This window comes from Salarias fasciatus, chromosome 12, assembly GCF_902148845.1.
Source record: "Salarias fasciatus chromosome 12, fSalaFa1.1, whole genome shotgun sequence".
Classification (NCBI taxonomy): domain Eukaryota; kingdom Metazoa; phylum Chordata; class Actinopteri; order Blenniiformes; family Blenniidae; genus Salarias; species Salarias fasciatus.
Window position 1 is genome coordinate 26,230,624 of NC_043756.1, and position 27,943 is coordinate 26,258,566.

The 27,943-nt window shown below is 42.9% G+C and overlaps 2 protein-coding genes across 4 annotated transcripts in view; both read right to left on the reverse strand.

The window, feature by feature from the left end:
• The window catches only part of ppp3cca (protein phosphatase 3, catalytic subunit, gamma isozyme, a), a 32,059-nt gene extending 29,882 nt beyond the window's left edge, over window positions 1-2,177 (reverse strand). For 2 of the 3 annotated variants that reach the window (XM_030104057.1, XM_030104056.1), the window contains exon 1: window positions 1,396-2,176. In XM_030104057.1, coding sequence (XP_029959917.1) covers window positions 1,396-1,462 — 67 coding nt within the window. In that variant the 5' untranslated portion in view covers window positions 1,463-2,176. Of the gene's footprint in view, window positions 1-1,395 lie in introns of all 3 variants that reach the window. The other variant, XM_030104055.1, reaches the window with a different exon arrangement.
• A 1,732-nt stretch (window positions 2,178-3,909) lies between these two features.
• vps37ba (VPS37B subunit of ESCRT-I a) lies at window positions 3,910-27,436 on the reverse strand. The gene is made up of 4 exons (XM_030105210.1): window positions 27,265-27,436; window positions 14,393-14,564; window positions 7,724-7,806; window positions 3,910-5,822 (listed from the first exon to the last, which is right to left on the reverse strand). Exons 1-4 carry the CDS (start codon window positions 27,367-27,369, stop codon window positions 5,325-5,327), a joined length of 858 nt encoding a protein of 285 aa, XP_029961070.1. The 5' UTR covers window positions 27,370-27,436; the 3' UTR covers window positions 3,910-5,324.
• Between the last annotated feature and the right edge of the window lie 507 nt (window positions 27,437-27,943).

Below are 27,943 nucleotides of genomic sequence, written 5' to 3' on the forward strand. Positions count from 1 at the left end.
CTTCCACTCTTCTCCATCATGCTTTCAGACGTCAGCCTCTACTTCCCACTATGACCCAAACCCATCTTTAACAACATTCTCTTCAGTCAAAGCCTCAGATTCAGCACCAAAATCTCCACTTTGGCAAACCTCTGCACCTTTTAATGTCACGGGATGAGTTGTAACTGGAATCTGGAACAATTCAGTGGCATGAAATGGGAACCTATAATCCAGGAAACTGTTTCTACCTCATGCTTTATTACGATCAGTCCCAAAACGCACAGTTTCAACGCGTTTCAAGACAAGACTTCCATTCAAATCTACAACTGAAGGTGCAGAACAAGGAGAAGAGGTTATCGAACACCTCCTCACCTGTTTGACAATAAGATATCAGGTTGTTTTATCTGGACTGAGTCCGCCAGGCACGTCGATCTTTTAATCTTCTGCACTGTTTTGTCTAGATTAGGAGTCATCCGACAGTCCCTTACACTGCAAACGCACTTACATGTTTTTGGATTGTTGGCCCAGAGTGCCAAACATGAGGCCCGTGGACCAACACTGGCCCTCAAGAGGCTCCAATCTGGCCAAATCAACAAGCAAGTGGTAAAAATGGTAATGAACACAGATTTTTTTTTTTTTAACTAACTTCTTCAGAGTAGCAGACACACTGAGAGCCAAGCTGAGATATCCGTGATGCTGCTATGAAAGCTAGCATTAGCCTCAAAGCCAAGCTGTCAGATTATAGAAACAGGGTTAGTGCAACAGTTAGACATGTTTTGAACATTTCACTGTATTTTGCATCAATAAAACCAGCCGTATGCCGAGACTGTAATCATTTTCAGTAGTAATTGTTTGGTTTGGTAGACATTTTCATCACATATTCTGCACAACAACAAAGAACTTTAAAGTTTTAAGGTTATTATTTCAATAATCACTCAAGCTGAAATTTTGAGTGAATGTGGCTCTGAAACGAGATGTGTTTGACACCCTGGTTGTTGGAAGACGCTGCAGTATGCATGGATCTGGGCAGACAGTGGGTGGAATCAGAAGGATGAGGGTTCAATTCCCCAAGACACTGAACCCCGAACTGCTCCCAATGGATGGAGATTGTTTAAGCAGTGAAAAACATTATATAAAGTGGAAGTGACTTAGCATTTACCATGGATGCACAGGGAGAACATGCAAACAGAAATCAGGACGAGAACTGGGGTTATTTTCCAACGCAATAATGATGATGACCCAAATGTCTTCAGTCCTACTCCTACACTGGAATCAATGTGATTCTGGCGCGTCAGAGTCAAACATCTGTGTGTAATTACTGCTGCAATCATTTTCCACACTGCTGTATGAGAGAAAGTGAAGTTTTCCAGAAGCCACAGGTGTTTTTTTTGCACATTTACAGTAACACTGACTCACCTTTTATCAGCCGCTCCGTGGTGGACTGTTTCTCCGCTTTGTCTTTGTCTTTATCCTTCCCTGACATCTTGGATTGGAGGATAATTTCTCAGATGAGGCGTGCGTGCGCGCGTGCGTGTGTCCGTGCTTCTCAGCCCCGCTAGCCTGGAGACAAGCTAGCCCGGAGGAGTGTCCGTCACCTCCGTGCTGACTTTGGAGGAGGTTGGAGGGAGTTTGGGGGTCAGACAGGCTCGACTTTTTCCCTTCTGTTTCCTGACAAACACGCCGGGATTACGGAGAGAAGGAGCTCCAGCTCTGCTTTAACACCAGCTAATAATCTCAGCTAGCTTGCGGCGACATTTAAAGCTAGCGTGTAATTAAAGAACAAAGTAGTAAAAGAACAAAAAAATATCGAATTGTTAAAAAAAATGTCCCAGAGTTAAAATCGACTGTGCAAGAGCTGTCACGAACAGAAAATAATACCTGTTACCCAGAGAGCGCTAATCCGATTTAGTTACTCTTTCCCAGCTAGTTAGCCGGCTAACATCTTAACGGAGAGGCGAAGACAGCAGCAGCCGGAGACAGCAGCCAGAGACCGGGCTCTCATCTTCTGAATGAGGCGGGGGAAAGAGTGACAGCAGCCCCGGTGGATCGCGCTCATTCACTGTGCAAAGGGAACACCGCGACTCCGCCTGAAGATGCGGCACACAGCGTCTTGACAGCGGATCCTCCCTCCTCCGCCTCCTCCCCCGGCTCCTCCCGCTTGGATTAAACTCTAATCTGACAGTGAGTGAGGAGCGCGCGGTGGATTTCCTCCAACATGGTGGAGCCGCTATGACGGGACTATGGAAACGAAGCAGCGCGTGGCGCCGGGGTTGCGTTCACGAGCACGATGCAGCGGAAGTGGCGTCCACTCTGCGTCGATATACGTCGTACGTCAACGTCACCGCCATATTGGACCGGTCAAATTGACTTTTGAGTCAGTATCAGTAAAATAATTCATTTTACAAACAGCACATGGGAATTATAATTCCACCTTGATTGCCGAAACAAGAAACACAAAAGATATAAGAAGAAAGTCTGCAATATGCACATCTCATTGCAAGAATGTTTAGTCAACATTAGCCTGGCATGCCAGACTGTCTCTCCATGCTCAGGGATACACGGGGAAACTCAATGTATATATGTCATTTGCTGTTATTTAGGTATTTTTTTGATGACAAAATATTGTCACAGAGCGTATACTCTGTGTTTGTATCTCATTCAGGTCTTACTGCATATTAGTTTTTTTTTTTTTTAATATTGCACCATATTGTATTCATTTATTACAAAATCCACACATTCACTGTAGTATGCGTACTTTATCCTTCTTGCATTCTTTTGAACGGTCTTGTTTTTTCTTTTCAAGTCCATGAAGAGGATTCAGAATATCAGTGAAGGCATCAAAGCAGCTCAGCTCATGGTAACAGCTCTCCATGAGGAAGCCGGAGAAGTTTATTTATTAATAAAGGTTTAATATCAAGACTTCATGTTTAAATAAGTCCTGAACATGAAAGTTTCAAATGGATTTCATGTTTTGTAGAAAGCCCAGCTGGGATATCGCCTGTGAGAACACTGTTTTTGACTTCAACTGTCAGTGAAATCCAGTTTCTCTGATTTTCTGTAACGGTACCTTTCAGCTTGGACATTTTCAAACTTTCACTCAGCCATTTCCTCACCATAAAAGATGCATCCAGCTCTGATTTTGTCAATTTTGTCAATGTAACACCCTTGGCACTCTGTTTGACAGTTTTCTCTTTAGCCTGCACACTGCTTTTATACTTTAACGCAAATGTTTGGACTGAGTGGTTTTGTGACAAATTAAATTAACTCTTATTTTTAACACATGAAAAAGTTGCATCCCCTAAAGTGAATTCACTTCCTGCTGCTGCCATGCAGCACTACTGAGCTTCTTACAACAATCAAACACTAGATGGCGCTGCTGGTTTGATTTAGACTGATTGTCCATAACCTGGTGAGAAACAAGGGTCTGATGATTAATACAAAATGAAAAAAAGATACAAAAACTTTGAGATTTATTGAACTTGAAAATAGCATCAAATTCCACTTGAACATTCATTATAAGTAAATACCTACAACATTACACTGGAAGAATCACCAACCACATATAAAAACCATGGATGCCGGGGATCCGTTTGAACAAGAATGAGCAGCTGAACAGCTAAATTAAAAAACGTAAAGAAAAAGTATTAAGGAGGAATGTTCCATGTGAACACAAAGAGCGAAGGCCATGCACAAATGGATTATCTATCAGTTAATTGTTAGAAATGCTGGTTCATCGAGACGTTGAGTTTCACCTGCTCACACAGATGCGACCTGGACTCCAGAGCCCTGCTATTTCACCGGTTACAGAACAGCACAAACATCACATGCAAGGAGTGTGAAGTGACGCCCCGGGGCCGCAGGAGGAGGAGGAGGAGCACCACGAGGCCTCGGAGGGTCGTCTTCCCTCTGCTACTGCTGACAGAGTAAAGATGGGCTCAACCTTCAGCAGCAGGATAAGAAAACTGAAAATTTTGGGTTTTTTTTTTTTTTTTTCCCCCATCTGAAGAGTCAGGGCTTGAAACGTGGAGCAGTCAGCACGTGATCAACGTCACTTCAAGTGTAGGCACTCGTGGCTCTTCAACAGTGCACAGCGACAGGAGGAAAGAAATAAATGTCCTTTTTGTTGTTTTTCTCCATTTTTTATAATCACACCAGACAAAAATGAAAAAAAAACAAGTCCTCCCAAAGCCAGGATGGCTTCAAAAGTTCTTACTCGAGACATCTGGTTTCACCAAAAAAAAAAAAAAAAAAAGTGTTTCACACACGGATATGTTGGGACTGATGGTCTTTACTCACATGGAAATAAAAGAGAGTGAGACACAGACTGATGTGGGGAGTCTTTGGTGCTCAGCGCCACAGAAAACTGAAAGGAACCGAACAGCGAGTGCCACCACATCCGGTGGACTGTCGGCGCCATTTCCCAATCCCAGCTGAGGGCGATCAAGACATCATTAATATCACATCCACACACACACACAAAAAAAAAGGAGTGTTGCATCACAATGGAGACCCACAGAAAACAACACACACACACACACATCTGGAGTGTACTGTATGGCTATACATGAATCCTTCATTTCAGGCGAGGCTCAGCGGGCCTCCACTAAAAACAGTTCAGTCTCTACTGGTTCGGCTGCCCCAAGGCGGACTGCTCAGCCTCAGCCGCCATCTTGAACAGGGCGGGTCTGGACTCTCACACGGCAGAGAGGAGACACGCCCACTCGTGTTAATCAGTCTATCCTGGCTATTATTAACAGAACTCCATTAGAACTATATCAGCGTAATGCAATTCAAAGATTTCTATGTACCTTTTGAATATTTTGAATTGAAAAGAAGAGAAAATCACAGCATAGATGCAGTCTCTTGCCTGAATATGTTTTGGGGAAACTGCACAGTAAGTAGGGTCTCTCCTTGCTTGCATATATGTTATCTGGAAAAAATGGGATAGTGAAGATTTGAATGGCTAATCGAACCCCCGTTTAAAAACGGGAGGAACGTGTTTGGAGGGCAATGCGAATGGGGCCAGAGATGCTGCGGCTCTGCACGGCTCTGCACGGCTCACGTGACCGCAGACGTCAACTTTATCGGGAGTGTTGTTGGCAGGAATGGGACTTGAGCGCGAATCCACAGAGGTCTGATTGGAGGTGTGGGGGGGAGGGGAGTCCGCTTCAGCTGAGCGCGACCAGACCAGCCGGTGCCGGGTCCGCCTTCTCGCGTCGTGATCGGTCGTAATCCAAGAAGGCGGACGACGCAGTAAAGTTGTTCTCAGAGAAGTTCCGGGAGTGAGAAGAGTCTTGGACACAGACACACACGCCGCGTTCCTCCCGAGTGGCAACTTGGTGGGTTTACTGCATGATGAAGCCGGGCTGCGGGGCCAGGCGGGGCGCCGGCCTCTGGGGCAGGGCCTGCGGGTACTGGGACAGGTAGTGGCTGGGGTAGCCGGACACGTTGGGGAAGGGCTGCCCCGTCCTGGGCGGGATGGGCGGGTACGGCGAGAAGAAGGCAGGAGGCTGGGGGGCGGGGGCGGCGGCGGAGGCAGCAGGAAGAGGATTCAGGGCGGGGACGGGCTGTGACGGAGGGAGCGGCGGCTTCCTCCTGGGCTGCGGGACCGGGGAGGAGGAGCTGCCGTCGGCGTTGGCAAGGACGGAGGCCGCCGCGGCCGACACGTCCTGAGAGCGGGAGGGGGGGACGGACGCCTGCGGCAGCCGCTGGCCCTTCAGCACCATCTCCTGCAGCTTCTCGATCTTCACGCGCCGCAGGTGGGCCAGTTTCCTCTTGCTCTGGTACGAGTCGATGAAGGAGTCCAGGGTCACGTCGCCGTCCAGGAAGGAGTCGGCCATGTTCTGTGGACGGAAGCGAGGACAGAGCACAGCAGACCGTCACAGCCGACTCAACACGAGCCAGGAAGATGGAAACAGCAGCGGGAGAGAAAAACATTTCATTAACTTGTCACTTTGGCACCAAGTTCCACAGTGAAAATTCCAAGAAATGTCTCCTAGCTGCTGCATTATAGATATTTCCACTAACTCCCCCAGATAGCATGGCTTTGAGGCTAATGCTAGTTTGCTAGCTTTCATGGCAGCTTCACTCATATCTGGGTTTGTGCCACTACTTACAAAGTTTTCTTTGAAATTCATACCATTGGTGGTTTAGCCGGACTGGAGCCTCTTGCGGGCCAGTGCTGGCCCACAGGTCTCATGTCTGACATAAATACACTTCGATTGATCAGTAACTTGCAGCTACAGCAAAGTGAGAAATGAAGATGTGATTTGTTTCTCTGTGTTCCTGTTAGCTGTTGGAGATATATATTATATATTTTTGTTTACATTCACCAGATCACACAGGAATATTTAAACTGCAGATACTTTTTGAAGCATAGCGTTATACATTTGGTACATCAATATAGCTTAAAATCATCAGATGAACTGATTTAACCTACAAAGAACAGAAAATACAGAAAGCAAGAACCGTAGTTGACATGAAAGGAAGAAGGAGAGCAGAGTGTGGGGTAGAAAAGGAACCGAGTGAACGTTGTGTCTGTGGCAGGAAGTGGAAGGAGGCCCAACGTGAAGCGAAGCAGATAAACAGACCGGATTTAAAGCACAAACACTCCACATATACAGATAATATTCAAGGAGAGAATATAATATAATATAATATAATATAATATAATATAATATAATATAATATAATATAATATAATATAATGTATTTTTTTCTAAATCTACTTGAGTTATTTGCCTCTAACAGTGACAGATGCTCTTCAAATATGTTAAAGGAAATATCTTAAGGAAGAAGAGGAAAGATTAACACTTAAATTCCTAACTTTTATTAATCAAGCAGACTAAATGGAACAGTCTAAGTGTAAAATTACAATTGTATTTGGACAATCCACTTTCTCTTTTAAAAGCGTAAAGTTGTGGAATTCTTTACCGACCGAGCTGAAGACCATATCTGAGTTTCAAATTTTCACCTCTAGGCTAAAGTTTGGCTTAAAAGTGATCAAGAGTGTACTCATTTGTAAATAGAACTGTGAGTGAATGAGAAAATGAGTGTGAGTGCGTTAATGTTTTTCAAAGTTGTATATCGTAGGCTTGTGTGTGGAGGGGGTGTATGTGTATGTGTGTGATCGTGAGTTTTTAAGCATCTTTTAGATCTGCCTGTCTGAGGGTGGATTGATTATTTGATTAGTGTTAAATTGTGTAGAAAAGCCCAACTAGGGATGGGAGTGAATTAGCTTTGGTATAAACTCTTACGCACCACATCAGCTGCAAACATTGTTTTGCAACTATATCTGTCTGCAATTGTCCCTATCAAATAAATAAATAAATAAATAAAATGATTCATTGTGATATTAATGCATCAGTCCCCTTTGAGAAAAACAGTTTATATTAAATAATGGATGTTTTTTTTGTTTGTTTTTTTTAATGTACAGCCTTTTGAATACATTTTTATATATTAAATGTGCTATATAAATATAACGGATACGATGTCATGAGTGTGTTGTTTAGCGGACTGAAGTGTTTTTACCTGTGAGCCCATTCAGTGTATGGGTTTTTTTTTTCTTCCTCTAACCGTGAGGTTCGTCACCATTTCAGTGAGGAGGTTTTAAATGGTTCTAAAGATGGTAAAGACACAGTTGTACTGCGGGTGAGTTAGTCTGATGGTCCGACACTGTGTGACTGAAGCAAACGGGACAAGAGAGGAACTGGAAGAGCAGGTGGAGGACAGAGAGACTGCATACCTCCGTCTCCTCTTCGATCTTCGCTCCCTCCGCCTGCAGCAGGGCCAGCAAAATGTCCAGGGAGGTGTTTCCTGACTTGTGGTCTGATAAACGACAAATCAGAGAGAAGCACCAAGGTTATTCTTCTGGCGGATGGACTGGCAGCATTTAGAGACACAATCATGAATTCAGAGGTTCAGGTCGCTGAAAATGCTGAATGAGTCAGAACTTATACAGCAAGATTTAGCAGAGAACTCTGAAACCGTCACCACCACAAGAGACACCGTCAGGATCCTCGCCAGATAAAATTAATCTGAAGCAGCAAAATGTGAATTATTTCAATTTTTTTTTTTTTTTTTGGCTATACATAGAAAAACTGACGTTGCATTCATGAAGCATCACAGGTACAATTTATATACATTATATGGAATTTTTAGTATTTGTGGCCACTCTTAGAGATTTCTTTTCTTCATTGTTTTTTCCTGTACTAATATTATTCAAATTCAATTATTTTCCCCATTTTTTTTTTTTTACTGTATCATTTTTCTGTTTTTTTTTTTTATTTCAATCATTTTTAGTTGGCCTTTCTTCCTGTGTTTGAATAGCTATAGCTATTTTTTCTTTTTTTCCCCTTGCTTTTAGTAAATCCATCTATTCAGGGTGTTTGAGCTGCTTTACCTCATTGAGCTGTTTTCATCCTGGCGATTAGACCAGTTTTGATAATCAGTGTGGAACGCAAATAACAATGAAAAATGTTTATTTATAAGTAATACTGTATGAAAGCTTTGAGGAGCCACGTCAAGGAAACTGAAGATGTACCCAAGTTTTTCTCCAGCTTTAAGAAAAACTGCTGTGTCACACCTCGAACGCTGCCTGGGAAATAATCAGCAAGAAGATCTAAAGTCGGAAATGATAACATCTCCAGTAATGGGAGTCATGGCAGCAGCACCTGCAGGCTGGGAGGGGAACGGTGAGAAATGCGTTCAGTTATTTGCTATTTCCAAGAACAAGCAGTTGGTATGAGCCATTTTCAATAGACTCCTGGAGCTGAGTACCTTTATATGAAGTGTGTGAACAATAGCAGGAGTTATTTGAGCTCTTGACACACAGCGGTGAAATCTGCCCGTCACTGTGGAGGCGCTGGACGCAGTCCAAACACGGCGAGCATCCTCTGCTGTTTGAGTCAACTGAAAGTGCCTGGGAGTCTCAGAGGAGGGAGCACAGTTCTGTTTGTGTTCCTAAGCAGGGCTGAAAGTCAACACCGAGCCGGGACCGCGCGCGCGCACGCACGCACGCGCACACGGTGGCAGCCTGACAACGCGTCCAGTGACACAGCACTTGTTACCGAGCTCGCCACGGCTCCATCGGGCCTGGAAACAATAAAGGGGATCTCTAATTACAGCAGAGACGCGGGTTTCACCTCGTGGCCGACTGAGGAGTGATTCAGATGGACCATTCATCTGAGGCTGCGATACCCAATCATGAGGTTTTCAAAATCACATTTAGACATGAAAAACACAAAAAAAAAAACACAACCACGACAGGACTCTGTGCTTGCAAGAGTTGGTGTGTCCAATGCCAACTAGTGTCACTGTATTGGTCTGGAAGATCAGAAATCCAAAGCCAAGACTGGAGACGAGTGATCCTTGAGAAAAAGAACTGAATGACTTCCGTCAAACTTCTGATTACAGTTCTTGTTGTTTAGTTTGTCAATGGACTACAGTGCATGAGCAGTAAATGTGGCTGATCAATTCTCTTGTTATCGCCAAAGCACAAATCTATCACAACTTTTATCAGTCAAGTTCAGCCTTTAATCCTTCAACAGGAAGCAAACTGCAGCTGAGGCTTATGGGAAAGTCACGCTGCCTGTATTTGTAATTTAGTATGACACATAGGGAAATAAAAATGACAGCAGTTCAACGAGGAAGACAAAAAACGTGTGGTGTTTTTCATCCTGTGGTCCAAACGTCAAGCTAACACCGGCCATCCAGTGGAAGCCAGAGGATCAGAAGCAGCGCTGCCAACTATTCCCGCTGGAGAGCAGGTAGTTAATTCCACTTCATTCTCCATTAAGAGCCCATAAAGACGGTCTAATGCAGTGCATCAGTCAGACAGTAGCAGCTTCAGTAAAGTCATAAATAAATACAGTCAACTCGTCTATCCGGTAATAATCACACCTCAGCCCGTATTCCTCCCATTCAGGAGTAAAGTGACTGGACTGGCAGTAAACCACTATTCACAGTGATTACTGTCTATTTTGGATTTTTCCTCTTTTTAATTCAGGAGTCATAAAGATGATAAATGTAAACTTAAACTTTACAAACCAAGAACTCCTAATCTTTTCCTTCTAGTTTTCATTCCAAAAATCATTCATTCCTGAAGCACTTTTAAGAAAATCCTGTAAATCACTTGAGCTATTCTCCAAAAAATCCAATTACTGACATTCAAATATCATTGGAAAGTTATTTGCCAGTTGTCTGTATTTGAAATCCAAAAAAGGAACAATTTCCTTGAATGGGAATCGGGGGTGTAGTGTGTTTGTAGTGTTGCCCTCTTGAAAAAGCTCTAAAAAAGTTTCCAGAACGCGATGGGTTAACCCTGTACGAGCGCGACAAAGCCGCTCACACTCTATCTTCTCAACATGTCCTGAATCCGTGTCGTCGTCCTCCACCCTCCTCCAGGTTGGATCCCTCACTTCCCACAGCTCCACCGGAGGAATTTCCCAGCTGTCTGAACATGTGCTTCCTCCCACACAACCACAGCAGCACAGACTGAACCCGGCTATCCGAGACCACAGTGGAAGTGCTGCACGGCTTTATCGCACCGGTGCCATCACCTGTGGTCAGATGTTGTGGTTTTCGCTCCTCCTCTGGGAGGAAAATCTAATAACTAGCACAGAGACTTGTAAAGCTCTGCCCCAGTGATGCAGAGTATAAAGTTACAAGGTTTTCTGGTTACTTAAATGCTGAGCTCCAACTTGGCTTGAAGGCAGTGAAGTCAGATTTAAATTAGGTTGTAACTTCAGAAACAAGTGGAACGCAGCAAAAAGACTTCTTTTCCCCAATCTTTTCGGAGAGAATGTGTCGACCTGGCCGCTTCCTCCCCGTTAGCAGCTGCCGATGGGAGCAGCACAGGTGGCATCGATCAGAAGCAGGAGGGGCTCTAATGATGAGTCTTTCCAGGCGCTTCAGCTCCTTCATTTCAGCCATTTGCATGAAAAGTCTCAATCTTTCAGGCCCCGTTTACGCAACAACTATTCAACTGAAAACTCAATTCTGCATTTTCATTTCACAACTTTTTTGTTTAAATGTCACTACTGACGTGACGACATCAAGTTACTCTAGTTCATAACACATTCAATTATTTGCACCTGAGCATCAATGTCTGAATAAACAGCATTCTGGTCATTTGTACAGTGGACGGAAAAGTCCCTAATATAAATTATCCGATTGGTTTTAGACACTAAACATAGTCAGACCAAAATCCCCATTAAATTGTCTAATTTCCTACTAATCCACAAGTCTGAAATGTTGGCAGAAGATGTAAAAAAAACAAAAAAAAAAAACCTCACGTTGGGTTGCCAAATGTTGCAGATGGAGCTTAAACTGAAAAGTAGGAAAAAAAAAAAAATCCCTTCAAAGACGAAGTGGGGGGGCGTCACGCTTGACACAAAGCATTTTTATCGGGCCAACTTCCAGTCTGTACTGTCCTGTTCTCTCAGGCGTGTCAGTGAAGCACCGTCCACACAGAGCTGCGATTCTCTGGCTGAGCTGAGAGGAGCAACACACACACACACACACACACACACTACACACACACACACACACTACACAAACACACAGAGTCTGGGCTTGGAGATCATGAGACGGCCATTTAGTAAATGAAACCACGTCGGGCTCGGCTGTGTATCGGACGTGGGGAGCAGAGGGGAGGGGAGGGGAGGTGGGGGGGGGGGGGGTTTCTGGCCTGCCTTACTGCCTTTTTACTCGCTCGCTTTCTCCCACTATTCCAACTTCCCCCGACAGCCAGTCCCATCATGCACCACTCCCTCCCACCCACGGTGGCTGCTTTACACCAGCTTGCCTGGCAGCACAATGGTCCGCTGGAGGCTGTCGTCCTCGGAGGCAGTGTGCGTGCGTGCGTGTGTGTGTGTGTGTGTGTGTGTGTGTGTGTGTGTGTGTGTGTGTGTGTGTGTGTGTGTGTGTGTGTGTGTGTGTGTGTGTGTGTGTGTGTGTGCGCGCTCCCCTGCGCCCAGCCAACCGGACAGTGAAGGACGACGCAGCCGCCACACATTTCCTGGAGATAATGACGGGAAAGGGAGGAGACTGGATGCAAATGACAGCATGATGAGTTCAGTGTATGTTCAATCTGTCATGTGGGTCAAACGGGCTCCGTTCCTGTCGGCTCGGAGCGCCGCCGTCCGTCTCCAGCTGCTCCGCTGCAAATCCACAACTGGGACGGCGAGCGTGTGCGAGGTGGGGAGGGGGAGGGAAGCTGTGTGTGTGTGTGTGTGTGTGCGCGGTGTGGGGGGACAACACCGACTAACCTACATTTGACAAAGCCATCGCCTGCAGACAACAAAAAAAAAAAAAAAACGTTTGATGAAAGAGAACTGCCATCAAACCAGAACAGCAGCTGGAGTGATGCGTTTTTACTGTCCTCAAGCAAAACATGTCTCAACCCATGGTCAACTTCCAGCCCATGGTCAACTTCCAGCCCATAGTCATTTTAGTGATTTTTAAATCAAATTTAGTGGAGCCATGAAACACGTTCAATCTTTCAGACGAGGTCAAACACGGCCTTTAAAGTTTTCATTTGCATAGTCTTAAAACAAAGACTGCATTACATTTTCAGCTGTATTTGTACCTGATTTTAGCAGTTACATCCTTCTTTTCAAATATTTTTCAGACAATTTGTACATTATAGTATTGTATAGAATAAAAAGGGTTTATTTAACCCCTTTATTTAATTCTTAATTTAATTTGGTCCAAACCAAATGAATAAAAATTTAAATATAAAATAAGACAGGATAAAAATTTAATACATAATTTTAAATATTAATATGGACAAGGCTTAACGATGACTAATTTAAACACAAAGGATGAAATTAACCGAAACACAGCAAACACTATTTAAAAGCGGCGCGGCAGAGAGTCTGATGGCCACAGGACGGAAAGATATATTTCAACATCCAGATTATAGAGCATCTTCCTTGTATTGACTGAACATGATTGAGTCAGTCAACTCCACTGCAGGGTTGGGTGTCAGTGTGTTTTAATGTAGTTTTAAACGACAAAAAAAGCTGAGAACCCCCTTTTCCCCAAAGACACCTTTGTGTGTTGAATGAAACATTTTCCCCTCTGTATTTAGCATAATAAGTCAGAGTTTACTTATTAAACAGTCATAAGGTGTATTTCATTTGTGAATAAACTATGTTTTCACTGTAAAATTTTGTCTTTTTTCTCTTAAAACCAGAAAAAAAAACTAAATCAGGATTTACAGAGACAGACCATAAAGCCTTCATATTTTCTTACAGTTTCAAAGTGGGGGCGTTCTCAATGTGTGACTCTGGATCTGTTCCAACGCCTCTAACAACCTTTCAACCAAACTTCAAGACACTGCACGCCTGGCAGGAAAGAGCCAAAGTCAAACTTTTTATCAGTGCGGCAGACGACTGAATGGCTGGCATGCTATTTTAAGACAGCTGCTTGGCAACCGCTGAGTCAACAAGGTCACAAGCATCGTCAGTCCATGTCTTTTCAAACACCAGGAAGTGTTGTGAAAGGTGCGTCAGACAGGCATAATACAGCTTCTGAGAGCTTTTGGAGATCCAGCAGAACAGATCAAAATCAGACCTGCTGCTCGCTCGACTCGAACGCGATTCGATTACAGCTCGACAAACAGGGCTGCTGGGAGCGGAGCGGAGCTGGGAAACTGAGGAACTGGACAAACGGGTCTCTCGGCCTCGTGCTCGCACAGACAATGAGAGAAAAAGGTATTGCATAAGACCTCGAGCTGCTAATGAAAATAACTGGCATTGCCGAGACGGCGAATGACTGGAGAGCTGAAGCAACTGAAAGCCTCTACGTTATCAGAGCATTTCCCACAACAGCTTTTAACACCGCTGAAGTCATGACAACACAATTTCTATTCACTACACAAACATGCAAAAAAAACCCACACGAGTTCATCTTCCACAGTGAAGAACTGACTCACAAACACTGAATCTGTGACTTTTTTCATGCCGTTTACAGCAAAAATACAAAATATTTGGTTCTTGGTGACATTTTTGTGTAATTCATTTGATGATACTGTGGTCAAGAAATGAGAACATCCACATTTCAGAGCATCATAGAGTGGCATTTGTGTTTTGGTATTTTAACTCTCAGAGAGGAATTTAGATGTAGTAACTCACGAGTAGATTGCGTTGGGGTCTGCATTCCAGTAGGAGGAAGAAATGGAGTTATTCAATATGGTGTCCTGCTGATTTAAAATGTTAATGAACTGACTGCGCCCGCTCCATCTGGGGCCATTCCCACTAGTATCACTTCTCAATGACTTCATGGATAAAGGAGTGTTCAAATTTCGTAAGGGCTCGGTAGCATTAAATATTCAGGACTCTGGCAATAAAGTGACCAATAAAAAAATGCCTGTGAGGGGCGTGCCATCCCGGCCTCGTGGCTGCGGTACCTAGAGTGGACTTGCGGAGCTGATAGGCCTCGAAGCTCTCCTGGAGGCGGCCGTAGTGCTTGGTGAGCTGCTCCTTCTTGTGCTCCAGTCTGGGCTGCAGGGCCAGGTTCTCCTCAGCCAGGGTCCGGTTGTTCGCCAGGGTCCGCTCTTTGCTCTGCTGGACCTCCTGCATCTGGAACAGGAACAGAAAAAGACACCATCGTGACATGACATTCATCCTTCCCTCCAACAAAACAGAGCCAACAACAATTATTGAGAACCGTCACCGGGCAGCGACAGATGAGGAAGTTTCCGCGGAGGTTATTAATCGTGAATCATCACTCTTTGACTGCCAGCTCTCACACAACTCCCACAAAGCTCTGCGCATATTTAGAAAGACAAGCTCTGACTGTCAGCGTGTCACGGGAATGATTCAAAAGCAGAAGGAGAAACACTTCAGATACTGTGAAGTCCTGTGTGTCACACAAACAGCTCCTCGAAAGCTAACAAAACGCCAAGTGGACTTCATCAATCACGACCAAGCAAGTGGGCACAGTCAGAACCTCTGAACTGGGGCTGGCCGGTCAAACATAGCCACACGTATGGTGCAATAACTTCAACTAGCATGAAAAGCCAATGACAAAGAGAGAAAGTGAAGTACTGCGAGTAGCGTTGCAGCGCCGCGGCAGCAGGACGGCGAATATTCAGATCTTGAAATCAATACCCTGAAGACACCACAACAACCCAACAGTCGGATGCTCGGGTCCAGCCCGAAAAATAAGCTTTTTTTTTAAAAAAAAAAAAAGTCACTGCATTTGGTTTCTACATTTAGCCGTACTATTCTGAATTTTCCTTATTAATTTTTAATTATCTAGGTGAGCAAATTGAGAAGTTATTCTCATCTTCAATCCTGTGTGCACATGTACCTTTACAGATGTGCAGATGTGTCTGTGAGCCAATGTTTCCCTTGTCCGTCACTTGTGAAGCTTAATCAGTGGTTGAAAAATGTGCTCGTAAACAAACCTCAATACCCCATTCATCAGCAGCTGCGCGTCATGTCCGGCATGTTGTATATCGAGGCCGCAGATCACAGGAGGAATTTTTCAAACCAGGAAAACACAAAACAATGGAACAAGTGTGGAAAAAAAAATATGATTTAACACAAATGAAAATCTATGCCATGTTCACACTGACAGCAGCAATTTCTTCACAGTTACATCAACAGTAAAATATTCCACTAATAACTGGTTCCACCAGGAGACAGCAGTAGATTTTCCTGACATCTATAATTTTGGCTGAGTCACTGCAGAAGACAGAGGACTTTATTTTTACATTTAAAAACTAGCTGATACCAAGTATATAATTACAATATATTTTCAATAGCAGCTGTACATTAACTGTTGGCAACTTTTTTTTTTTTTTCTAATTTCAGATAGCTGAATGTTCAAAGAGATTTTCCTGAACAGGATGTAACCGAACACTTCCCCTACAATAAAAACATAATCTCAAACTGTTTCGTGTTGCCACCAGGTAAAATATCACCTTATATTAAGTAATTAAGATGAGATATGATACAGCCTCATTTGATAAAGACTGCAGAGATGTCACAAGCATAGCGTCGAAACGTCACGCATCTCACTGTTTAACCTCAAAAAAGATCCCCAGAGAGCAAACACTCCTGCTTGACAGCTGGTGACAGCTGCTCTGCTGAGGGGTTGATGGGAGGCTTCAGGTATCAGGTGTGCCGTATGACGTACAAACACCTTGAGTACACAGAGGATCAGGATCTGATCTTGGAGTCAGGACCTCATTATATCTCCTTACTCAGACGACATGATGGATTCCAAATTTTCTAGTTTCACCTTTAATAGCTTTAGGAAGGCATAGAGGAGGGGTGGAAAATCTGAAACAAGGAAGCGCTATTGAGACGGTCATTAGTGGAGCAGCAAACTGATGATCTCGACGAGTCGTGGCATGAAAACCGAGAGTAGATCCCATCAGGTGTGGCACTACCTCATGACTCCAGTATACTGCGAGACAATTTCTTTTCTTCTCAATCATCTTGTGTTTGCGTCTCGACGCCAAAAGCCTGATTACGATTCAGCCGACTTGGCTGAGTTTTCTTCCCTGGGAAGCAGCTGTGCGTGTTTTCATTGGGGGAAGTGGTGACAATCAGGTGCGCAAGTACAGTACACAGAGTGGAGGAAGAACATAGTCAACTTTAAAAAGAGGAAGAAGAACAAGTGAAACAACCAGTTTCAAAGCATTCCCGGCTCGTCCATTGTTTCTCTCGCTTCGTGTTTTGACTGTGTGCATTTGTTTTTTCCTGGTTGGTGTTCTGTCTTTGGTGGGGGATTATGAGTAAAAATGGCTGCCTGTTGCAGTGATGATTTTTCTGACAGCACGAAACAATTGTTAATTCCTGCCAGTCATTTCAATCTGTGTGTTTCATAATGCCTGTGAAGCAGAAATGTAGTGTGTGAGTTCCCCTGCACGTCACATCTCAGCTTCAGCTCAGACTTCAAAATGTTAGCTCAATTCAGTGACTTTTAAGGAAGAGAACACGCAAACTTAGCATGGATCAGAACCAATATATTTTCAGTCTGAGATTTGAGTGCTAGCAACACCACCTTCATCTTTATTTCATTTTTCAGATAATCTCACAAAGACCATCAAAGTGACACTAACATCTGAGCACGGCATTACGATTGGAGACGCCCTCTTCTGGATGGCGAGCGCTCTGCGCCTACGGCGAACCTGGAGTTGCCTCTTTCGTGCAGTTTGGACTAAAATAATGGAGACAGGTGGCGAGAACATCCTACAGTGCAAACAGTGGAGGTTTAAATAAAGAAAAACCCTCCTGCTACTTCTCATATGACTCACTTCACACATCCCACCAGCATGTTGTATGTGCAAACAGAACCAGGACTGAGCGAAGCCACGCAGGAAAGCTCTAAAAATACCTCCCTCGGGCGATGATTACGGAACGGTTTCTGATGCTTGGAGCAAAATGGCATTTCACGCAGGAAGGAGCGGCTGAATATGCTCACGGCGACTTCATTTTCTGCAGCATCACATCCTGAGCTGACCGGCAGACTCTCTCATTCGTCGACGCCCCGCTGCTGAAGAAGCAGACCTTTAAATAGCATCTATTACTGCAGGCTTGTTCCGTCAAACTAAATACATAATTGTTTGCTGGGTAACTCGCTCTACATCCCCACACTCTTTCCTTTTGGCTCCCTTCCTCTCTCTACAAAGCTGAAATAATCACAGCAAAAGTAGGTTAAGAGCTCAAACGGATGGACCACAGACCTGATTTTTAGTGTGTGTATGTGTGTGTGTGAGAGAGAGAGGGAGGGAAGGGGGATGCTGGTGTAGCGACATGATGTTACACACAGGTCACAAAGACACATCAGTCACACTCTCTGCAGAGGTGAATCTAATGGGAGCTGCATTTCTCCCTTCCTTTCTTTTATCAAACCACAAACACAGCAAACACAAAATGCTCTGCAGATCAACAGTGTTTCCAGGAGGTGAGGGACAGTCGATCCACTCTAGCTACAGATTACACTCAAGCGCCAGGATGTCCATACAGCACCCAATCATTCATGCAGTCATATCAAGTGATTGTCTATAGAGGAAAAATGTTCAGGACAGTTGTGAATTTGACAAATAAAGCTGCATTCTGACTGAAAAACACCAGGAACCGTCGCAAGAATTGTGTACATTTCATCTGCAACAACCATAGTCTAAAGCAGGGGTGTCAAACATAAGGTCCGTGGGCCAAAACCAGCCTGTGAGAGGCTCCAGTTCGGCCCACCGAACCACCGAGCCAGTTGTCAAAATTAGAAAGCATCGATTTTCTAACAGATTTCTGAAGAAAAGCGAACAACAACAACAACATTGAGAGTCAAACTGAGATGTCGGAGACACTGTTATTAAAACGAGCGACCTCAAGGCAAGCAGACCGGCATGAGCCCCAAAGTCACAAGTCTGTAAAAATATATTGAATAAAAAAGCTAGAGAAGTTTTTTTGAACATTTTTCTATACTTTGCACCAGGAAATTGGCTTTAGGTTGAGCTTGTGGTTATTTTTCAAAATAACTGTTCGCAAAAACCAACAATTTCAAAGAAAACTTCAAAACTGAAACGTAAAGGTTATTATGGCACTACTGTACCAGTCCAGGCCACTCAAGATGAATTTGGGCTGAATGTGACCCTGAATGCTTACAAAGAACAATAATAAATCAACACGAGTTGAATCTCCTTCATCCGGAGTCCAGTCTGTCCACTGCTCATATGACTTTTTATGGCCCCTCACCTCTCACCTGGATTCAAGACGCAGACTTTCCCTTCATCACCAGCCTAAAGGACAATTGTTCTCAGGATCATTAGCAAACACAGAATTCCCCCAATATAACAGACTGCCCCTTTCTGATTGGCCAAAACATTACAGTGAAGAAAAACGCTTGGGATTACACCCCGTCTGGTAACCCTATCAGTAAAAATGACCAAGAACAAGACAATCCAGTTCCTGCCAGTAGCATCAGGATGTCAGATCATTCATTGACCAAGAAAACTTCGAAATGAGTGGAAACTTGAGGCAAGTGTTTCATACCTCCAGCACAGCTGACACCACTGTACATACGAGTCTTAGTTAATGTACAGCGGAGCGATGGTCACGCTCCGTGTGAAGGTACGACCTGTGCAGAGTGGAGCTGTGATAACAAACAGGCTGCACCAAGTGCAAGAAAATTCAAAGCAGAACCATTTGCATTATTCAAAAAGCAGCTAAGGCCTCGCAGACACAGTGAGCTTATTACCTACTATCTGAGGCCGGGCAGGTTTGTGTTCTCGTACTACGGACGCATACTGAGTGTTTTTCAGCACTCTGAAGTTTCACTCAATGCTTCATGACACTTGCTGCCTTTGTTCCTGTCCGGTGAAGAAAGAATTCCACCGGCAGTGGTTCCACCTTTGGCTCAGGCATGTCTTCACTTGGCTGCCTCTCCTCCATCTCTCTGATGATCTCATGACTAACTTGAGTCAACAACAACTGCAGCGTCATCGCGGAGAGCAGGCCCCTCCCCTCTTTGCTAACCTCTGCCACCAGGAAAACGAAACCGCAGGAACAATCGGACAGGGCGTGGACGAAAAAAGCCCTGAGTGACAACGTGAAAGGCCGCGGCATTCATCTACACGGACGACAATAATGCTCTGTTTTGCTTTGTGTCCTTTCTGAAATGGATCTGGGTCTCTGACGCCGGCATACAGTGGCTTCTACTGTAGTCCCTCGTGTCTGCGAACAGAGGCTTCTTCATCGTGTTCTCAGGCACTGAGTCGTCGCTCTTACGCAAAAGGAGCTTAAATTAGACTGCCAAAGTGAGAGCCGCAGCGCCAGGACAACAGACGAGAAAAAAATTTCCTGCGTCTGACACAGTGTGTGTGCTTAATGTTTGCAATTACTGACTGAGCTGTAGGGGGGAAAGACTAAGTCTCTACACCTCACAGAGAAGCCACATGGTGGGAAAATTGTTCTGGGAGCGCTGATTTGGACAGACACATCCAGCAGGCGCACAGAAGGAAAGGTTAAAGACCTCATGTTAGTAACACACAAGACATCCTCTATTTTCTGCAAAACACCAAACTGATAACGCCAAAATCTTACCCAGCTTGAAGAAGTAAAAGGCCTGTGCTGACACACAGTTTAAAGCTGATAAGCCCAAACTGAACCACCTGAAGCTAAAAACATGTTGAATAAAGCATTTAAAGACTCACTGAAGTCACTAATACAGACAAAAATTCAAGTTAACATGGGCACACGAACTTCAATAGCTTCTTTTTGACAAAAATAGAGCTAAAACCACATCAGCTAATGGTTGTGAAATGATTCCGTAGGCTTGTATGCACGGAACAGATGTTATTGTGTACTAAAACCCACTGAAGCAAAACCCTGAATAGCTTCTTTATGACAAAGACAGAAAATTAAAAACTTTGCATGACCCTGCAACTTAAGATAAAAACCCCCAACAGTCCAACCTGCTGCAAAAAGTACATCACGTACAAAGCTTGAACAACATGTGAAATGATGTCTGGACGATTTTTGAAAACTTCAAGCTCGAGGAGGCGTATTCCTGATTTGACTGACATGATCAGAAGCTAACAGTATCCAAGAGAACATTTTCTACACACACTAACAATTATTTGGCAAATATCAGGGGTTCAACAAATGGTTACGGACTGAGACAAGTAAGAAAATTTGTCAATTTATGGCACCTTTGAAGTAAGTATTGAAGCGGACAAAAGAAGCCGTATCAACAGAATAAGCATGGGAAACAACCAGACGCACAAATCCTGTCTAAAACGCTAATCTGCTGGCCCTCCCCTCCTGACATGCCACATATCTGTCTGTGGCAAAACCTCTCCAAGGACCGGGGCTTGTAATCGCTGGGTGTACGGGAAAAAACGGAGGCTTACCAGCTGCTTATCGAGTCAAGGACAGAGTTATGGCACAGTGCAAAGCAGGTAGGCATTAATAGGAGGATTGCTGAGCTCCGGTCTGCCTTCTTCCACACATCAGCCAAATGGCCTGGGTGGAACAGCAGTCCTTAAGGAGAGTCAGTGGATGACTTGTATTGTGGGTCACGACTCAGATCGTTATCTAAATTAATTTACTACGGTTTAAAAGACATGATGCTCATAAACTTTGATTTGTTGCTGCTGGTTTCAATTCTGAGCTGATAAACTGACCAAATTTACTGATAAATAATTGTTGTTTTCCATGATGTATCAGTCAACCAGGCTATTTGGGAACTAGTGAATGAATTTTAACAAAATGACTAGTTTATTAGCCACACTAACAAGTAGGCCTGGGCGATTATATGATCGTGATTGGTGATCGCGATTAATTTCCAGTCGATCACGGTGATCAGCTGTGAGCACATTTACTCGATCAGACATGGCAGAAATGTGCGTGACACAGTCGACTTTTTCCTGCTCAACTGCCGCCTGCAATTTGTCTGAGAAGTAAACAGAGATGGAGCTGAACGTGGAGCAGCGAAGCAGATGAAGTCAGCCATGTATTGGCGTTATCCTCTGAAGATGAGGCTGCTGCTGACAGGACAGGCTGCTCCACCCGCACCGCTGCTAGCACACCGCTGCTAGCACACCGATCCGCAAAGAATCTGGTCTTTTGAGTCCAGGAACTACTTGTGATACAGTTTAACTAACGATCGTTCAGTTCTTCTTTTACTGAAAATGACGGTGCATCGCATCATTAAAAATATCACCACTTCTTGCCGCTAACGCTCTGCTTCTAACAACATGCAGAGAGCCTGCAGCGGCTGCAGCGCCGGTCTTCTTCTGTGGTGTCTGTGTAAAATAAGGTTGAACGTGCAAACAGCACACCTAGTGGCATGAAGTGCAATTGCAGTCATGGCGTCGCCTGTGGCCGTGGTCTGAATGAGGATCTCCCTGGGGTTATTCCAAATGTTTCAGAAACCAGAATATTTATCTTAACACGAATATTGACTGCACGTAAACGTAGCCAGTGCTGTCTTTTCAGGCCACTGCACCATACGAGCAACATTGTAAGAGGAGAAAAATGATTAATTTTGTCTATTTTTTTTATATTATTGTAGTTTTGCACCGTTACATTTTAAATCTAATCTGTCCAATCTAGATTATTTGAAATTTGTACATTTGATGCAAGCATTAATGATGGCAGCAGCATATTTAGCATCAGAACTTGAAAATAATGTTTACATTCTAAAGCACCTTCATTATCCCCAGGCGGTTTCTTTAGTTTTTTAATCTTTTATAGCAACAAAAATCCTCAGGGCTGGAAACTGTCACACTTTAACTAACGATCGTTCAGTTCTTCTCTTTTACTGAAAAAACGGTGCATCGCAGGATTTTATTGTCTTGGTGCTAGATTTTTTTTTTTCCATTTACTGCACTGTTAAGTGAAATTGTTCTTATATTTTTCTATGTTTATATTATTTAATTTGCATTGCTATTTGCTTGGTTTGTTAATAAAATGTTAAACTATTCTATAGTTCTAGTTTTCAGTGCAGATGCTTTAAAACTGGTTTAAAAACAATATAACATATCGTGATTTTAATCGAGATTGAATGATATGGAAAAAATAATCGTGATCATTTTTTTTGCCATATCGCCCAGCCCTACTAACAAGCATATGATTACTTGTCAGATTAACAAGTAATCAGGCATTTTGAGAAATCAGATAAACACAGGTAGCTAATAATGTACCATCTTTCGGCATGTATCTGATGTAGGCCCTGTTCACACGATATTTCATGGGAAAACCAAAAAGCTTGTCTATCCATAAAAAAATATCAGCATTCTGCCATTGCTAATGTTTATGGTGTACTGCACTCAGCAGTATCTGTGAGTGGTTTCATGGCATGTTAACTACACTGTCTTCACATTTCTGCCTTTTTTCGTGTAAAACGGAGACTGTTTGAAAGGCGTTGCTGTGTGAATGCAAAACTTTTCTCTCTAACAAAAATGCAACGAAAAGTCACAAAAACAGGGCTTTTGTTTGTTGTTTCACATCTGTTAACGGTTGAAAAATGATACTAACAGAAGTTACACAAGACTACAAATGCAAAATATAACCGTGGAAAACAGATGAGGAGAAACTTCTGTAGTGAAAAGCTTTTCATCGTATCCGATTGTCATAGGCTCAGTGATGCAGTAGAAACGTTTTACAGCATTAAACTATAGTTTATCCCTCCCCGATAAAAAAAGAGAGCAGTTGATGGATTACATGAGAACATTACATAAACACAACAGCAACTATTCTTCCTGATAGATAACCTTTCTATAAACTCCACTTTCCTTTCCCGGATATATCTTTCTTTGTCAACCAAGGGAGCCTCTGATCGTCCTTGATATGAATAGTTTGGTATATCATCATGTTCCTGACGGTGTTGGAGCTAGGCAGCTGTTTAATCCTTTTGTGGCTATAATATTAGGGAAGGTTCTGTTTATTTTGCTTTTGTAAAATTGTCCAAAAAAAGTACAACGATTGAGCATCGGTGCTCCGTTCACCAGGATAACCTCAACTTTTAATATCTGCAGCTCTTCAGTCTCACTGTGTTATTGAAGCTCATGTTAAAAATGTCTGACACGTTGCTGAATCTTGTCTGTGATTGTACGGTTTTACTGTACAAGTCTTCATAATGACTGTCATAAGGATGACGAAAACATCACCTCATTTGCATCCTGCTAATTTACAAAATGTCCCTGGATCCTAAACAGTCTTACAGCTATGAGAAGCACAAATCTTAAATCCTGGAGCTGTGGCGGGTTAGAGATACAAAGGTTAGGTTATGATTTACTCTGAAAATGTCTCAAGGCAACCTGAAGCAGGTGTTTATCTATTGTTACCTTGAACAGGCGAGCCCCTCTGCTGCAGGATGAGGCAAAGGTATGTTAGATATGAATGTGAAAACACACCTTGACTGTACAAGAAAGCACTGAGAAATCTGAAGTCTCTTTGGAGCAGAGCGTGAAAATGTTCAGTTATGTTTTGCTCCACCTTCAGCACACTCATTTTGTGTGATGATTACACATTAACTTATGAGTTGTTTTATCAGCAAGAAACAGGCCTGACCGGTGCAGATATGATGGAAAGCGATAATTCATATCAAATGAAGAAATATAGTGGACTCAGTATTTATTTACACAACAACGTAACAGTCATTCTTTTTTTTTTTTAATGTTGTAAATTCACTCAGGGAAAGCTTTAATATGATGCATTTACATGTGTTTCTCTGAGTATGTCAAACACATAAGGTCCGCAGAAACTTGCCCGGAGCCAATTTCTAGTCTTGATCTCATTTCAACTTAAACGCAGTGTAATTTGCATTTATTTTGCAGTCAAATAATGACATTTATTCCTATTATTGAACAGAATCAAAGTTGTATCACAACTCAAATTACATTTTATAACATATTCAGAAGTTTCCAGGTGTCTAAACAAATAGATATAGTTATAAATATTAAAAAACTTGTCTTTGTTTTTCTGCTTTGGAATCAAATCAATAAAAAGAGCAACAAAAAAAAAGGTTATAGTGTCAGACAGATGTTGTGCTGACCAAATGTTTTCCCATCAGTTACTGAATTTCTATCAACAGTAGTGAATAAACACGAAAAGGTTTTGAGTACAAGGCTTTTCGCCCATAAATTACATGTTTGATTTGTGCATCTGCTGTTCTCCAAGTCTAAAAAACATGCATCTGAGGTAAACTGGTGACGCTAAATTACTCAGAGGTGTGAATGTGGATGAGTGAATAACGTTGCCTTGTACACTTTCTCGTCTCAACAAACTTAAATTAGTCCAAAATTTCAGTTTGACGTGACCGGCCGAAACCTGACCGCGTTATGTTTTGCTCTGAGAATGACTCAACTTTTAAAAGGCAGGTACGCGATAATTAGACATTACTTGGGTATGCTGAGTTGTTTTGCTGGTCATCTGTGAACGGAATAACGCACAATAACCCGGTGTTGAAAGCCAGCGCTTGAATCATATCCCAGTGTCGTGATGAGTGCACATCAGAGAACAACGCTGAAATCGGGCACGTGTTTATGACATTTCGTCAGGAAAATGCTAAGTGTGTCGATACAAACCACTGGTATAGACATTAAAACCTCTCTGAGGCCCCGTTTACAGGGCAGCCTCTGTGTTTTCGTTTCATTATGGCAACTTTAGTGATGTCTGTTTACACATCAAGTGCAGAAACCCTGAAAAAATTTAGCTAGGCTGTCAGGTCACTCGTGGGAGCTGTTGGTTGTTTTGGTCACGTGCATGCAGACCAATCAACATTCACAATGAAGTACTCAAGACACTGAAGCTCATCTAAAATGTACTGACGCTAAGTGGTAAACATACAATATTAATGTCTATTTTTGACTTAATGACCTCATTTATTGGGGCAGTGTTTTCCTGAAGGTCATTTCCCTGTGTAAACCAGACAACTTTAAAGTGGCCTACATTTAATTCAACGGTTCAGTTGTCCTCTGAAAGCGACTCAACCTTTAGCCTGGCGCTTCAAAACAGACGCATGCCAATTAAACATTAACAGGGAAATACTGGCTGGATTTCCGACATTAAGGAGATCATATATGTGAGTCAGAAAAGACGTGGGGATGTAACCATGAGACTTTCATTTAATAATGTTACAGAACATCAACTCAATTAGCATTATTTCATTGATAAAAAAAAAATAAGGTAATGGAAATGTATTACCCTGACGTAACAGCTACACATCTGAGGAGGCAAACTGATAATAATAGCATTTATTTTACTGTGTCCATAAATTAAGCCAACCTGAAACTGGCATAAATGTAAATGAAGTTTTCTAACCAAAACAATTAGAGTTGACTACTGCATAAATCATTGTTTATTCAAAAATGAGAGACATTTTTGAAGCTTTAGGTAATCAACTCTTGATGGATGATTTATGTCCCATTAGATCCTATTTAAGATGCAGGTTTGCTTCAATTTGGTACAAAAACATGTCTCTGAATAAGTGTTAAAGTATCAAAGCCAGACCAAATCATATTTCTCTCTGAAAACAATTAATGTCAAATCATATTCCATTTTACAGGTGAATATAATGGGAAACTGAGTGTATTTGGCATTAATAGTGACATAAATTTGCACTCAGTGTGGATCATGCTTCGCTCGAAAGGTGGAAAACTAATTTATGATTTCAAATTCATTTACACAATGTTTCAGGTGAAAACATCCATTTTGAGTTTTCTATTCAGAAAACTTTTGGATTTCCACAATAACATCCTGAAAACAATGTCCCTTAGAACCGAAACGGCTGTAACACCAAAAACAATCTAAGGCCGCAAGTTGGCACTGTTGGTTGTTTTTGTAAAGAAACAACACAAACACACACACAAACAAGCAAGCTATATATCTTGGTCATTGGCTACATATATATTGGTCAAAAAGGTCTCAACAAGACAATCACTTCAATCATACTTTAAAATTACTCAATAAATGTGCAGTTCGCTCTTTTTTAGGATGTGAATGTGTGTGTTTGTAACAAGCAAACATGTACTTAGTAAGGATGATGTTTACTGATGTAATGTTTCAATAGTTTTCGAATATATATATATATATATATATACATATATATATATATGTGTGTGTGTGTGTGTGTGTGTGTGTGTGTGTAAAATGCGACCCACTGTCAATTTCTACTTTAAGTGAATGTAAGTGAAAAGGCAGTAGATTGGCAGCTGTAACTGCACAGGTGGGCTATGTTTGACGGAAAAATGTATTGAAGTGATAGATGGTGTTTAATTCGTCACATTAATATCAATTTATCCTACTTGCTGTTTACATTTATGTTCCATCAATCTGGGGCTTAAATGAGACAGAATTTGAATGGAGTTTGGCACGACGCGCTGCCCCCGACAGTATCAAATCTAGGCCACTGCTTAAATCACATTTTAGCAGACTATAACATGACCTGCTCACAGATACTGAAAGGCAACAATGCTCACACATGTTTCTGGACACCAACAAGCCCCTGTCGTCTGTCAAAGCCGAGTTTTTCTGGGAAAAACAACGTCGCAAAGTGGAATTCTCCACCTTTTAAAACTTCAATGCTTCTTCCTCCTGGTCCGTCCCAAGGTTAACGATTTATTGGGCTGTGCTGGACGACATCGTAATGTAGAACCGTCCCGGTGGTACATGTTGGTGATTTAAAAAGCTCGCCGTGAATCGGTGGAGCCTTTTCCGTGTTGGGAAAGCACAACAAAGGCTCGAAGGAGGAGAAAACAGTGACCGAGAAGAAGCGGAGCTAACGTCGGAGTAAAGGGGGAAACACACTGCCTTTAAAACCTACCTCGTCCATCTCCTGAACCATTTTCGTGAGTTTCTCGTCGTCCTCGATGATCTCGTGTAGCTGGGCCATCGTGTATGCGCTGAACTTGTCTGAAAAAGTGGACATTTTTCCTGGCTTGTGTTGGCTGTTCGTGCTCCGCTGCGGTCCCTCCGGCTCGGACTGTGACAGCTGACTGAGCTCCGCGAACGGGAAGCAGGGGAGGACAGGCCCCGTGCTGCATTCACGGCGGCTCGGAATTCATATACACAGCCGAGTGCAATACGAGCAACCTGTGACAGCTGACTGAGCTCCGCTAGCGGGAAGCAGGACAGGACAGGCCTCGTGCTGCTTTCACGATGACTCGGAATCTACAGACACGGCCGGACACAACACGATCCGCCTGCCACTGCAGGTACACATCAGTACAAAAGAACTACGGTGGATGACTTTGTTAAAGTTGGATGACAAAAAACATACTGTCATGTAGCTCTTTTCAAAGTAGTGCTGGTTTGCAAGTTCAATCAAAGTTTTGGATCCAGGAACCTCTTACAGGGGAGATTTTCAAGGACTCCTCATCATTCAAAGGTGTGTTTTTTCCTCTCCATTCATTTGATTTTAGTAATATTTATTTAGTGAAATTGTCCTGTGTATTAATCTGTATATTTCTCTTTTGTCATTTGAGTAATTTATTTTTGTCCAC